At 39.4% G+C, this 15,861-nt stretch overlaps 1 protein-coding gene across 3 annotated transcripts in view; it reads right to left on the bottom strand.

Annotated features, from left to right (window-relative positions):
- Window positions 1–15,861, bottom strand: part of LRP2 (LDL receptor related protein 2) — a 200,626-nt gene that overhangs the window by 11,941 nt on the left and 172,824 nt on the right. For all 3 annotated transcript variants that reach the window (XM_045480109.1, XM_045480110.1, XM_045480108.1), the window contains 8 exons: window positions 12,174–12,305; window positions 10,971–11,102; window positions 8,900–9,043; window positions 7,637–7,802; window positions 5,855–5,983; window positions 4,385–4,605; window positions 3,406–3,582; window positions 1,095–1,214 (listed from right to left, as the gene is read on the bottom strand). In XM_045480109.1, coding sequence (XP_045336065.1) covers window positions 1,095–1,214; window positions 3,406–3,582; window positions 4,385–4,605; window positions 5,855–5,983; window positions 7,637–7,802; window positions 8,900–9,043; window positions 10,971–11,102; window positions 12,174–12,305 — 1,221 coding nt within the window. The remainder of the gene's footprint in view (window positions 1–1,094; window positions 1,215–3,405; window positions 3,583–4,384; window positions 4,606–5,854; window positions 5,984–7,636; window positions 7,803–8,899; window positions 9,044–10,970; window positions 11,103–12,173; window positions 12,306–15,861) is intronic.

The raw sequence follows: 15,861 nt of genomic DNA on the forward strand, positions 1-15,861 counted from the left end.
CCCTGGTGGCCACAGGTGGTTAAGCATAGAGTCATCAGCTAAAACTGAGGGAAGGGAACCATAAAATGGGCCACTAAAAAATAAAAACAAGAATGTGAGCCACAAAATGGGCTGCTAGCAAACTACAGGATGATTTTTTTAATGAGTATTATTAAGAATTGGATACTAGCCAGGGACACTAGTTATTCCCCAGGACTTATATATACTCCCTAATTTAAGAGTCACTGAAGAAAGGTCCTGCTAGGCACAGATCATCCACAGCATTTGGGATGAGAAATAAAGCACTGCTTCCTTATTCCAGCCTCCAGCCTCCAACAATGTAAGGTGTCTTTTTTTTTTTTAACGTTTATTTATTTCTGAGACAGAGAGAGACAGAGTATGAACAGGGGAGGGGCAGAGTGAGAGGGAGACACAGAATCTGAAGGAGGCTCCAGGCTCTGAGCTGTCAGCACAGAGCCCGATGCGGGGCTCAAACTCACGGAGTGTGAGATCATGACCTGAGCCGAAGTCGGACGCTTAACCGACCAAGCCACCCAGGCACCCCGTAAGGTGTCTTTTTAAATGTACCTTTTTCACTTGTCAAAACCTTGAAATGAGCATGTGAGGAAAAGAGTGACCCTCCTCTCGCCCTCCCATCCACACTGGATAAGGTCCCCCACCCCAGGAAACTGGTTCCCCACTTGAGGAACCCCAATTAAAGCCAGATGGATTCTGGGGCAACAGACATCCAGTATGGAGGTAAAGAAAGGAGGTAGAGACCTTATTGAAAACCCACTCTTCCAAATACCCTTACAAAACAACACAATGGTAGATTTGGGGGCACTGGATTGGTACCCTACAGATTCTAGCAAATAATTCTCAGCAATCACTGGAACACCAACTCTGTTTGGCTCCCTAAGTCCCACTCAGCTCTGTTCATATCTCCCCATCTCTCATCCCTCCTTCGAGCCACCCCCGCTCTATCCTGCAAAGGACCCAGCCACACAAGGATTTTTTCCAGGCTCCTGCAGGAAGAGAAGCACAAGTAGGGAAGCTACTGAAGAAGGCAGAAGAGCATTCCCAGGCCCCCATGGCTGTGCAGACAGCACCCCTACCTGCATTACAATCAGTGGTGCTCCCTTCTATAAAGGTGGAGCCTTGGGGACAGGCACAGCTGTATCCTCCAGGTCTCAGGAGGCAGAGGTGACTGCAGACATTTTTGCAGCGGTTGGGCACTGGAAAGCACATGAGAACAATGGTTAGGTCTGAAGAGGGAATGAGTTCACCAACCAAAGATACGCCCATCAACTGAGTTGTGGCCCTGCCAGGTGACATCAGAGCCCAGCACCTCTAGGCCACATGCCACCTGGCTATTCACCTCATTTACATGACCGTCCCCATGGCACCCCATCAGAGTGGCACAGCCACCCTCCTACTTCTCACCATCCTACACTCACACTGTCTACTGGCCATCACTTATCTCCTCCCCGTCTCTGGCAGATTTGGAAGGTAGGTGTCCAGTCCACTGCATGACCACAAAAACTAATCAACGCAAAGCAATTTGAGATAGTTCAAAAGACCACAAAGACCCTACTATGTCAAGATTTGTCGTTACCTAAATTTGGATAGATCATAATGTGTCCAAATTATGTATTACATATGATTTCCACCCTACCCGCACAGGAGTACTTTCTTCAAGTACTTTCCTTACTTGAAAGACAAGGGAATTTAGACCTGTGATTATCAGAATCACCTGAGAGCTATGCACAACTACTGATGCTCAGTCACAGAAATTCAGATTTAAATTGGTCTAGGATGTTACAAGTGTTACCGTTAAAAGCTCCTCAAGTAATTCTAGAGTCATCTGAATTCTACCTTAGCATGAATTATGATTTCTCCAAGGTATAGATGATCTCTAAACTTCTTCTCAGACTAACATTCTGTGATCCTGATTCTCTGTCATCCAGTCTATAACTACAGATAAGGAAATGGCTATAAAATATTCCAAAGTCTCACTCAAAATCTGCCCCATTACCATTTCTTCAGCTCTCTAGAAAAGAGCTTTTCAAACTTGAATGTAATACAAACCACCTGGGGAATTTGATTCAAAAAGGCTGGGTGGGGCCTGAGAGACTTGCATGTCTCACCAGTGCTACTGGTCCATGCCCATACTTGAGCAGGACCTGGAGCAGGACTTCTCAAATGTGGTTCCTGAACCAGCAACATTGGCGTCAGTTGGGAATGTTAGAAATGCAAATTTTAGGCCACCTCAGGCATATTAAATCAGAAATCTCTCAGCTAGGGCCCAGCAATCTGTGTTCAACAAGCCCTCTAGATGATTATGATATATGCTAAAATCTGAGAACTACTGGTCCAGAGTAAATGTTAATCTGGTACAGCTTGGTCTAGATTTCTGGCCTACCCAGCAATCAGCATTCTCCAAAGGGGGCCCAGCCAACTCCACTGACTCCTAGGTAGCCTTTTCTACAAAGGCCAGAGAGGGGGCTCACCACATGTACCGTCCTGTCCCTTCTTGCCTTTAAAACTGCCCAGCATGAGAGCCCCAGGAGCATGGAGGACTTACGAGCTATTATACTGGTGGGGTTCCCTATATGTGAGATGAAAATAAAATCTAATTATAATTCTGGAGATTAACTAAAGTAACAAATGTCTGGGTTAACACTTGAAGAGAGAATCTGACTTATAGAGCTTAATAAAAGCCTATTTCATTTCCTCACTTCAAAAATTTCCTTCCCTTTTATCTAGCTTGATTCAGTGGTGAAGGATGAATTAGAGCACAGGTAACCTGGTGAAGCGGGACCCACAACTAAGAAAATGGGAGAGAGGGGAGGGGGTAGAAATGCATGACTGACAATTTTAAACTGAAGCTCACGTAGCTCAGGATAACTTGACTAGCCTGATGTTCACGAAACCCGTTGTTACCCACCTGACACCTAGCAAGGGTTTGATGCCTACTGGATTCTGTGGCCTAGAAGTACATACTTCTAACTCCAAACAATGAGGGCCGAAAAAAAATTTTTTTCTTAAACAGGCTCCAAGCCCAGTGTGGAGGCCAACACAGGGCTTGAACTCATGACCCTGAGATCAAGACCTGAGCTGAGATCAAGAGTTGGACATTTAACCAACTAAGCCACCCAGGCGCCCCAGGACTGAAATATGTTTACTTCATATCTGCTGGTGGTGTATATAATTACATTTGACCGCCAATTTTATTTTTCTTTGGTCGAAATGGTTAAAACACACACACACACACACACACACACACACACACACACACACACACACACCTTTCATGCACCAAGAGATCAGACTATTATAATCCACTACCATTTTCCAACAATATAGCCATTAATTTGAAATAAGATTTCTAGATAATGAGGAACATCTTACTGCAAGGGATGTTACCTGACCGATCGTATCTATGTTGATGGAAGATTCGAACTTGAGTGAGCCATGGGTTCACCATCAGCATTTTCTCCTTCTCGTCTTGCCCAAATTTATCTTGCTTCCATACTTCTCCCTTATTCTTAGATATCCAGTAAAACTGGCCTTCAAAGATGTCCAGGTTATATGGGTTCATTGCTGCTTACCCACAGAGGAAAACCAAAACAAAGCAAGATAATTGAATAGAAAATTCCCTACCCCTCTTTTATGTCAGATGTCGTTATGCTTGAGTTATTCCCTAATTCAATGCCTTGAAAATCCAGGAACATTCAGGCAGACTTTCTGTACATGTGACCACAAAAGTGTGCTACTTTGGGAGATCAAGATGACAGACATTAAACTAGATTAATGTCTACTGGTTCATGCCAATTATAGAGTACTTGCTCGCTTTCAAGTTGCTGATTTGATTTTCTCTTTGGACAATAATTTGGATGGCAGAGATCCTTTTTTTTTTCCTTTGAACAGAAGATACCACTTATCAGGAAAAGCTGGTAGATACTGGATTGTTGCAGTTCTGCAGAAATCTAGATTAGAAAATAAAATGTTTCTCTCCTTCTAGATGTTTCCAGTTGTACATAATAAACAATTGAGCATAATAAAAACAAATAGGTCTAGAAATGGTTAGACATGGATTTCCACTGGTACACATGACTGTCACCCCTATCAGGGCAGCCTAATGGGAAACTTGGTTATTTCAATATCTGTTGCTAAGAGTGTCTTTTAAAAATTATGTTAAAAGGATAAAAACAAAACAAAACAAAACCTTAATTACTGCTAATGGATTCATTTGCATTTAAATCAGCAGCTGGAAGTTGAGGGGAGCAGTATCTAAGAAAATATATCAATCGGTTCCTAAGATTCAGATTCCTTCTGGAGAAAATGGGCAGAGAATGGAAATATATTTATTATTTAACATGGTAAATTGTAACTCATTTCTAACCTGCATTTGCAACGATTCTTCTATCAGTCCCATCATGTTTTATACTTTCAATATTGTTCTCCTTGAAGTCACTCCAGTAGATCCGGTCATTGTTCAGATAATCAATAGTGAGGCCTGTTGGCCAACCAAGGTCCTCCTGAACCAGGATGTTCCGATGCTGTCCATCCATCCAAGCAGACTCGATTTTAGGTTCTCTGCCCCAGTCAGTCCAGTACATAAGCCTGTAATGGTAAGTTTCCCCTAGTGAGGCTTCTACACTGAAGCAGAGCATGAACTTCCAAAAAGGAAATCAACTGTTTTTCATTGAGATCTGGTGCTAAGTGATGCTATTTTTATACTTTACTTTAGAAGAAAGGGAGAGAAAAGGAGGGGACAGTGCATCTGTAGTCCTTCCTGAAAACTTTCTCAATAGAGACTGCCCAGCCCTGTCCAAGTATATACATTCAGACCATTTAAAATATATAATGACAAAGCTGTTCATTCTTCATAAAGTATTTATTGAATGCCTATGTGTGAGCAGCACTGTCCTGTGTTCGAGATGTATCAGAGAACAAAACAAGAATTCCTATTTTAAAATGGAGACCAGGGATTGCACCACCTCAAATACCTGGAAAAGACCAGGCAGGCAAAAAAAGTGACTGGAGCACAGCAGTCATGAACATCAAGTGATGGTGAGAGCAAAGCCCTGTCTACAAGTTCCAGGCAATACTTCATCAAGAAAGGCATACCTACCTGGTGTTATCAGTTGTTCTGGTTTTTCAAGCCAAACATACAGCGTAAAATGTATATGTGTGTGTGTGTGTGTGTGTGTGTGTGTGTGTGTGTGCTAGCAATTAAATTTAAAAAACCTTAAAGCTCTGTTTAGTTCAAGTAAAATATATCTGTGAGCCATATTTAGCCTACCAGCTACCACTTTGCAGCCTCTAGTCTAAACCAATCACCAGGTATAAACCAATCCTTAAATTCTATTGAGAAATGTGTGGATTTTGGACAACTGGGCTATGGAAAAAATTGTGGCCAGAGGCCTTCCCCTTACACAGTATCAGTCTGAAGCTTGGATGGTCCTAAAGATCTTTAAGGCATCTTAAATTAGTCATAGATGTCAATGCAAAAAGTTCAAAGTCAATTTCAGTACAATTAGGAAAAAATAACTAAAGATATAATTTCTTGAAAATCCAGTGGCAAATATCTAGAAAATGAAAGACTCCTTCAAGTACTGGGGTGCCTGGGTGGCTCAGTTAAGTGTCCAACTTGTTTAAGTTGGACACTTGGTTAAGTGTCCAACTCTTGATTTGGGCTCAGGCAGGTCATGATCTCACAGTGTATTGGGCTCTGCACTGATAGCGTGCAACCTGCTTGGGATTCTCCCCCTCTCTCTGTCCTCTGTCCCTCTCCTGCTGGCATTCTCTGTCTCTCTCATAATAAAATATATAAACTTAAAAAAAAAAAAGGACTCCTACAAGTACTTACCCTAGTTTGGGATTCACAACCACTGCAGCTGGTTGATCCAGTTGGGTGGAAATCAGCCACTTTGTGTACCTCCCATCAAGTTTAGCCACCTGGATCCGTTTACTCTTGGCATCTGACCAGTAAATATGCCTGAATTTAAAGGGACAAAGTTAAAAATCCAAAAAATCTAGACTGGTCATTTCTAGGGAAGAGGTTTGAAGATGAAAGCATTCAGTTTGGAAGCTGGGGCCAACAAGACAACCACTTAGATACTCATGATGAGAGCAGAGTCTCCCTCCATCAGGAATGCCCCAATCTCTTCAGCCAAGGGAGCATCTTTGGAAAGTTACAAGTGGAAGAGTAAGGGATAGAGGGGACTCCTTCCTGATCAGCCAGGATCAGTGATGATGGTGGACATCACATCTGGCATTACTACGAGACATGTACTTTCCAGGTGGAAGTCACCAGGCATTGTTTAGCTGGCCCTTTAACTGCAACTGCCCTGTGAATCTGTTTCAATTCAACCAAGAGCCCCAGTGGAATTAATAGGAATTTGGCATCAGCTCCAATGAGCGGAAATAGCCTTTCCAAAATAATGAACTCAGCAAGGCCACCCTGCCCTATTTTCACTATTAGAGCTGCAGGTCTCAGTCTCTTACAAGCAGAAAGACTTCCGTCAGCTTCTTCACTCGCTCTTTCATTAAGGCTGAGAAAGAAGCAAAACTTCACACATGAAGACAGATTTGCTACTGCCTGTTTGGTTTTCAGAAGGAAGTGCTACGGTCTATATAGTTTCAAGTTACTGACTCTCTGAGGCCTTGTTTCCTGACAAAAAATGCTGAAATGACTGTCCTGATAGCCTGTGGGCACAGCAGGGACCTAATTAACTTCTTCAGAGATGTTCAAGTCTTCCAGGAGCATTAGACAGGTTTGTTAAAAGGTGAAAATTAATTTATGCTGCAAATGACTCTCATTCTCCCAGAGGTCGGCAACAAGCCCCTGAGAGTCCCCTCTCAAACATTTTTTTCATTATTCATTCATTTCCAAGGCCATGGGGGAGTCTATGAATGCATGAGCTCTAATTCCAACATAATCACTTTCCCATAAATGCCACTCTAATACAAGGCTCCTCCTCAAAAAAGGAGCTTATGAACTTTTCCACATCAGTTTGCATGTCATGAATCTGCCTGATGATAAACCTACTTAAGGCTCTTATTTAGAGATCATACAAAAGCTCTGGTTCTAGTCCCTGGGGCTCCAGGAGACCTAAAAGAGCAGAACAAAGCTGACACTGCTATTAACTCAACCCAAAGACTACACAGGAAAGTCAAATTTCCAATCTGTTCAGACAATACAGTCTGCTCAAAACACAAGATGTGGGTTGTTCCTCCTCAAAATAATTACCAGAGAAAAATGTCTCATCTCCACTGCCTTGCTGGTAGAATTGTGAGACTGTTCCATTTCTTCTAAAATGAATAGTGCTGCCATACTGGAAGTTAATTTTGGAATCCAAAACTCTGTCGGCAAGAAAGCTCTCCTAGATATAATACAAAATCTTGACTTCGGTTTTTTCCCAAACTTTTTCATGGCATACATAGACTATAGGAAATGATACTGTCTATATGACACCTTGGGGTAAGCAGAGGTGGTTGCTGGGGCTAGAGCAAGCCCAGGCATCAGCCAGCTGCACCAGCGCTGAGTGCACCCATATCTGGGTCAGCTTAACTCATGTGGTGTGACAAGCAGGAGGGAGATCTAGCCAGGAAAATAGAATTGACAAGAGGGGAACGTGGCTAAATTTACCTTCCAACCCAGTCCACTGCTAATCCGTCTGGCTGCATTATGTATTTCAGGTTCAGGTTAACCTTTGACACAAGATTATTAGTACCGGATTCAAAGTTGGGGATGTAGGCACGTTTAATAGCACCAAATTCAGAACCGTGGCCTAGCACAGTGTAATATATGACACCTGCAAGGCAAGACAAACAGGTGAGTTTCATGTTAAGAACAACAGGTAAGGGAGGAACTGGGGTCTAATCGGGTGGACTACAGTTCCTTCATTGACATCTCTACTTCCTTATTGTTCCTATAAGACTAGTAATTCAATTACATATATCTGATCAAACTCAACACATTATACTTGAGCTACTAGCTACAAATACTTCAACTGATAACTTATTGATACTGACTTAGCTGTCTCTATTTCAAGGTAACTTATTAAAATATATTTCAGTCAAGAGCCTATTTTCTCTCATTAGGATCAAGTTCTAGTTTCAAAAAAAAAAAAATGTATAGGTAAACCAGGGGCAGACTATTCAATAACTGGCAGTAAAGGAGCTATGTAGACGAGAAATCCTATTTAGCATATAGACTACAGGATAGTGGATGGCAGGCATTTAAAAATCAAAGGAAGACTATGGCTTCCTAGGTATTTTCCATGCTTAAAAATTTTATTGTATTGTGTAAGTGTGAAAACACTACCATAAGAAATCTTACATTGCATTGTTATTGATAGTATGCAAAGCATTTTCACATGTTATCTCATTTGATCTTCAAAAGAACTCTCAGAGGTAGTCAGGCAGACAAGAATACTGTTCTTATTTTAATGGAGAACCAGAGAATTGTTACAATTATTTAAGGTGGTTTAGTAAAACCATATATAAAACACTACGGGCTCATGAGTGAGTACTTACGGAACTGTGCCCAGGAAGAACTATAGAAGATGTCAGAGGAGGTGACATTTGAGCTGAGTAGAAATGTTGAGTTTGAGTAGAAATTTTGAAAGGTACAGTGATGGGGAAGAACAATCCCTACCTGAGCAAAGACAAAGAGATATGAGGTGGTCCTGAAAGGATAATCCCCAGAGATGGGATAAGGTTTGGTTAGAAGTTGACAAAGTTTGGCTGGGACCCACCGTCATGCTAAGGCGTCCAGAACACACTGGACAGGAGGAGCCCCCTCTTCCACTCATGCAACAAAATTCACTCATTGAAAAATAAATTCCCCAAAGTTCAACACCTTATAATTCAATTAATATCAATGACAGATGCGAAAGTTGATACTCACTGAGACCTATGCCCTCAGGATCCCAGTCATAATCAATAGCCTGAATACGTTCCTCGCCTTCAAGATAATCTGAGAACTTCTCAGATGAGAGATTATACTTTCGAATTCGCACATTTTCAGGCAGTAGCAACAAAGGAGGATTACCTGTAAATAAGACAAGGGCCTCGTTATCTGTTTGAATTCTATCTGAATTCTTTTTTGTATAAAGTAGATATAAAATAGCAAGTATCCTCCCACCTTTAAAAAAAAATAAGTTTTTATAGAAATCTGACTATCTCTGCTAATCAGTAGAGCTAACTACCCAACTGGGTTGCCAGATCTGTGACAGTGGACATTCTTGCCTCCATTTTCAGGTGGAAAGCTAATATTTCTGCTAGGGATGTTATCAGTTCTTTATTCCTATCCCCGGTGGGTGATGGTTTAGAACAGGGCAAGACTGAGACCCCTAGACTGTGTCCTCTTTTCCACTGATTTTTTTTTCTTTATTCACTGGCAATAAAACACAAGACTGTAGACAATCTCACAGAAGAAATACAATATGTATAGCATTACTAAAAGTTTACCAGGAAGTCCTCATTCCTTACTCTTTACTGACAGAATTTATGATTGTTTAAGCAGGTAATCAGCTCCACGATTCAATTTATCTTCCAGCTAATGACAAAAACAGCTCATCCTTGTTCTTACCCAAAGCAGCTATTTCAATGGTTACTCATCTTGAAGTGCACTGTTTGAATTTTAAAATTTAATTTACTTGCAATAATATCAATCAAATCTCATTTAAGTCCTTTTGAAAGTTCACTTTATATATTTCTTCTGTCTTGATATTGTGCTTTATGTGACTACGAGAATTTATTTCAGTCATCTCCTTAGTTAAATGACTTGAACATTTTTTTAATTTGCTGCCTAATTACCAGACCAACTGCTCAAATGCCTTTACTCTAGTTTTCACTCAATGTCAGGAAGGTTTGGGGGGTAAAATATTTAAGTATGCTAATCAAATGTATGCTTTAAAAGCCCAATTTGTATAAAGAAATTGAACAGGGGCGCCTGGGTGGCGCAGTCGGTTAAGCGTCCGACTTCAGCCAGGTCACGATCTCGCGGTCCGTGAGTTCGAGCCCCGCGTCAGGCTCTGGGCTGATGGCTCAGAGCCTGGAGCCTGTTTCCGATTCTGTGTCTCCCTCTCTCTCTGCCCCTCCCCCGTTCATGCTCTGTCTCTCTCTGTCCCAAAAATAAATAAACGTTGAAAAAAAAAAAAAAATTAAAAAAAAAAAAAATAAAGAAAGAAATTGAATAGCCATTTTACTCTTAAATCTTAAAAATGTGATTTCCTTTTCAAGTTCTTTAAACTCCAGTACAAACTTCAAATTCAAATCTGTAAGACTTGTGAAGACCTATACCCTTCGACGGGGATATGCTGCTTTTGGTCAGAACTCTGGAAATTTGGACTATATAATACTTCTGCCACACAGTCTTTCTCTTTTGTCATTTCTATCTAGTACTTATTACTGCTTTTTATCAGGCCTCTCAGATACTGGCATTAACCTAAATGTAGAACAAATGGTTGAAATTATAAATGAGCCAGACTCTTTCTGTCTATGATCAGCAGTCCATGAACAGTAAAAAAAGAAATTACCAACAGAATGTCCTTGACTTGTCCCAACTGAATGAGACTATTTTTCATGAATTACAGGGTTCCCACACCTTAGTCTTAGAGTGGGAGCTGGAGGGTTTCATTAATTTCCTTCCGTTGACCACCACCCTATAAGCAAGCTTTTCTTGTGTAAATATTCTGGAAGGTGACATCTTGTCCACTTTTTGAAGTTTTTATCAAGGTGGACAAGATGCTAAGCCCAGAATAATAAATAATACCTGACTCTCATTTTAATTCCTACGTATTTGTTGTGGGATTGCAGTTACTGTCTTAATCTGGCAGGAGAGGAGAGAGAAGAGAGCGGATGGGTGTTGGAAGAGAAGTAGCTCGTGAATTAAAGCTTATTTTCTGGTATATTGTACTCATCAGCATTTATTTCTCTAAAAGTCGATTGATTAATCCCAGCAGAACCCAGCATACCATCAGCTGCGCATCGTTTTCCATAGTGGTCACTCACAGACCTGAAGCCTTCGGCACAGGAACACTCATAACTTCCTTTGGTATTTTGGCAGTGCTGGGGACAAACCCCAAATTGCTCACATTCGTTGATGTCTGTAGATACAATAAAAGCAAATATGCACCATCTGCTCCCAACCATTCCCTAGAGACCCTGCTTCTGTTTAAATCCATACTCATAAACAATGCGGACTGAGAAAGCTGCAGACAAAAATAAGCCATGACACCATCATTTGTGGAACACTTACTAAGAGTCAGATGTGGTTTCACATGCCTCTGCTGTTTTTCCCTCATTTAGTCCTCCAGAACGACTCTGCAATATGGACTATTCCTAAACCCAAAGTCCCAAAGCTAGGAAGCAATGAAGATGGGGTTCAATTGCAACAGTGCAGCTCTACAATAGCAGAATAAAATTTTCACTTTTGGAAAGCCGCTGTGTGTTGGCGTTGTTCAGTTCCAGTTCCCTTGCCCTCACTAGCTTCAGGAAAGGGACTCATTCATTTGATTTTTTTTTTGATTGAGTTCTTAAGCTTCAGCTTCCAAAAGAACTATCCCGATCATCTGAGTATGATACATCATGAGTTAGAAACAGAAAATTCAAATAAGAAAAGACACTTAAAATCATACTCAGTCCTTACCATCTTGATAAGCTAGCTTCTAACCCCATACTTCAGAACTCACTTATGTTTGGCATAAGAAAGTGTGTAACAAATATATGTTGTTGGACTTTGATGAAAAAAATAAAATTTGTGTTTATTTAAAAAAAAAACTGGTCTCTCACACTGATACAATAAGCAGTCAGCATTACTGAAGTCTTACCGGTTCGGCAGACATTACTAAGGATGAGCTATCTGCCTAGCCATCTGCTAGGGACTGGCAAGATAGCATGGAAAAAAAGTAATCAGCATTCCTGAGTGTTGTTTTTCATGTCCCAAGAAATTAGTGAGCAAAATCTTAACATCATCATTGGTTACATACATCATGAATGTACAGTTTATACTCTCAGAACTGATCGTCACCCTCTAACAGTAAAATTACCGGTGCACTTAAGTATTTTAATGAGCAAGAACCAAGAGTTTGGCCCCATTAAGGGAAGTCAACAGGGGTTTAATAAAAGGGAATGAGTGGAAAACCTAAAAAGTAGGAATTGTAGGAAATATACTCTACCATCACAGGAGTTCCTGTCCAAAATACTGGCTTTGAACCCAGGTCTACAGGAGCAGATAAAGCCTCCTTCACTTAACTGCGTACAATTTTGCTCGCATAGATTCTCTGCACATGATCTTTCTTTTCCTGTATCTGGAAAAACAATCTTAGTGTTACAAATGAAAGGTATAAACACTTATCTATAGCCTATTATAGGACATCTCAAGATAACCCCTTTCCATAAGTCTTTGTAAAGGATTGAAGACCCCTGTATTCAAATATCTGGTAACACCCTGAATGCCATTTATACAAATGTATCTAATGTTAGATTCTTGAGGCAATTTTTCCATTTCACTCATCACTGCCAGGCTTACCCTCAGGGCATCCAATTCTGGAGTCCAGAACTATGAAGTCAGAGGCTCTTTACAACTGTAACCATCTGTTCTGCTATTATATATATTTAGATATGTAATATTTGATATATTATATATATTAGGATTAAGATATATGATACATGTAATATATATCCTATTATATGTGTAATAAAGGACACTGATACAGGTTAGAGCAACATAACAAATAGGAGTAAATTATAAAGTTATAAGAAGACCAACTGAGATATATATACACATACATATCAAGTGTTGGCCAGTTATAAGTCATACCACTGCTATAAGAACCATAGAGTGGCCTGCATGAAAAGGAATTTTGCAACAACATATATGAACCCAGGACTTTAAAAATATTCAGACCCTATTATCCAGTTTTCCATGTTAATACATTTTCGTTCAAAAAGAAATTAAAAATGTGCACTATGATTTATTTAAGGATTATAAATTATTGATAATAAAATTTTTAAAACTTGAACAATTATGGTACACTGCATTTTATCAAATCTGAGTAAACCACCACTGGTGCACTACTTTATGTAATACTAAAAAAGAAAAACTCTGGGACTTACACTATGGCATGTTATCAACTGAAGAATGATCCTTGTTTCAGAGATGTTAAAATGTGAAAATAAACATGCATCTTAGAATCAATGAGTTATGATTATCTACATGATGGATTGTTAGGCAATCATTCAAATTCATGATTTCAAATGATACTTTGACATGGGAAATATCTATAACAAAAATGGAGGGAAAGATTGTAACACTACATAAAGACTATGTATCTTTATTTTTTTAATATTAATAATTTTTACACATACATGTGCAAAAAAAGACAACAGAAGTACACCAAACTTTAAGATTAGTTGTCTTTTAGTTATAGGATTCAAGTGATTTTTACTTTTGATTATTAATATTTATTTTCTGGATTTTATAAGCTTTCATAATACAAAAAAAAATTCAACAATAGTTCATTTTTATAGGGCTCATATGAATGACTCTTGTTATCCCTACTGTTCTGGGGTCCAGATACTCCAGGGAAGACTTTTAATAACTCATACTCCATCCTCACAGTTCATTGTTCCTCATTGCCCTGAATTCTTGTCTCTGCCAATATCTGTCAAAGCCATCTGGCTTTCATTTTTGTATTATTGTAACTTTGCATCTTTTATCCTGAGTCTCCATCTAACCCTCAAACCCAGGTCTTACAGGGAAGCTGACAAAGATGAACATACCTAGTGAGAGACAATGGGGGGACCAGGGGTGGGAAGGGCGGTGGTTATCTCCATAAAGGATTCAATCTTTGTCTCCCTCTCAAATGAAATTCTCTTGGTCACAGGCTTCTGAATATTTTAGCCAAAGAGACTGTGGTATCTCCTGGCTCAGTCCTTTTAAAGCAAAATAGATTTGTATCTATCTGCCTCTTACAGCAGGTAATGAGGGTTCCTTAGGGTACAATGACTATTTAAGCATATGAGGTTTGAAACGACTAAAAACATTGAGTTCAAAAAAGAAAAATAATCACAAAATAAAGTACCGTGGTATTTAATGGAATGTTGCCATTGGAGTTCATACTTCAAAGCTATATACATGAACGCCTTATAATAAAGGTCTTGTCTAGCTCTCAAGAACTACACATTGCTAAATAAGTCTATTCAGATTTTTTATTTTTTCTAGAGTCATGTCATTGTTTTGTCTTTCTAAGAATTTGGCCATTTCACCTAAGTAGTCTAATTTGCTGACATCAAGTTCCTCATAGTATTCCCTTTTAAATTTCTATAAGGTTGGTAGTGATGTCACCACTACAATGTTAATAAGTGTGACCTGTTTTTATTAATTTGGACAGCCCTAAGCTACTCACATAACCTCTCTGGGTCTCATGTGTATAATTAGACTCTGTAATCTTCTGTGACTAAAGGTCCCATGAAGTAAACATTTCTAGACCAATTGCTCCCTTGAGTGAGTTATACTCTTATGAAGCAATAGTCCTTCAAACAAGAGCAGAAACCATATAACATTATAAGATTCTTCCTCAAATATGAGGAACTTATAACTTCTTTCATCTGAAAACAATCACCATCTTAATCCACAAACAACAGATCTATCCAAAACCAAACATGACACTGTATTTATAATATAGGCACTCTATTTTCTATTTTATGAAGGAATAAGAACCAGTAAGCAGAGAAATAGCAAGTCAATCTACCTTTATGGGGCTAATTATTTTCTTTATACTTCAATGATGCTAGAAAAATACTAATGTCTTTCTCTCTTGATTTTAAAATATTTTTTAAAAAGTAAACATATGCCCTGAACACCTCAGGGATCCTGTTTAAAATTAAAAGGATTGCTTCTTGGCCTTTTGGCTAAGATCAAGTGTAAAATTAAAAAGAGAAGGAGAAAGAAGGGGAGAAAGGGAAAAGAAAAGAAAGGCGAGTAGATTAGTAGCACCTGAGAACTGATATTTTAAATAAGAATTCTATCTCTTAAATTATTGACCCACAGAAGAATGAACTCGTTATCACATATCCACTTAATACCTAAAAAAAAAAAAATGCTGCTTCCAAACTTAAATTAATGTTTATGCTACTTACTCCCTTTCAATAAAGGCTGCTTTTAATCAAATGTCTTTTGAATTAAAAGTACTGTGGTCTATTGTAAGCCTTTTACATGGAAACTAAAAGAGGAACTAATGTTTGACCCATGCCCAACTTGGAAATTCTCCAAACTCCTGGAACAGTTCACATGTCAGTCGTGGCACCAAATCTAGACTCAAATCTAACACCTAGTTTTGCAAATCCTGTCATGTTCATACTTTTTAAAATATTTCATCAAGTCACATTGTTATGTCAAAAACTCCAAGCCCCACTAGGAAGTGGGTAAAATAAAAGGCAAATCAACTCATTATGACCAGTTATTTACCCTCCTTTGTAACTCACACAGGAGAAAATTTGCCAGGAAATCCTTGGGATGCCTCAGGAAAGAGCATTTAAAGCCCAAGAAGTTGAAATCTTGTGGAACTAACTAGGATGATTAAGTCATGGGCTCCTAGAGTTTGAAGAACTTTCTTTCCTATGAAGAAATGGAGGCCTGGAGAGGTCAGTTGATCAAAGGGGCATAGCTAGTGGCAGAACAAACTAGAGGTCTTGTTGGGACTCACAGGACTATTCGAATCCTGCCTCTGCCACTCTGCATGACCTCAAGCAACGTCCTAAAGCTCTGAGATTATATAGACAGACATAGTAATAGCAACCCAATGGGGTTGACTTGAGTGACAAATTAGATAATGTATGTGCAAGAATTTCATAAGAGCTCTA

This window comes from Leopardus geoffroyi, chromosome C1 (genome assembly GCF_018350155.1).
Source record: "Leopardus geoffroyi isolate Oge1 chromosome C1, O.geoffroyi_Oge1_pat1.0, whole genome shotgun sequence".
NCBI lineage: Eukaryota > Metazoa > Chordata > Mammalia > Carnivora > Felidae > Leopardus > Leopardus geoffroyi.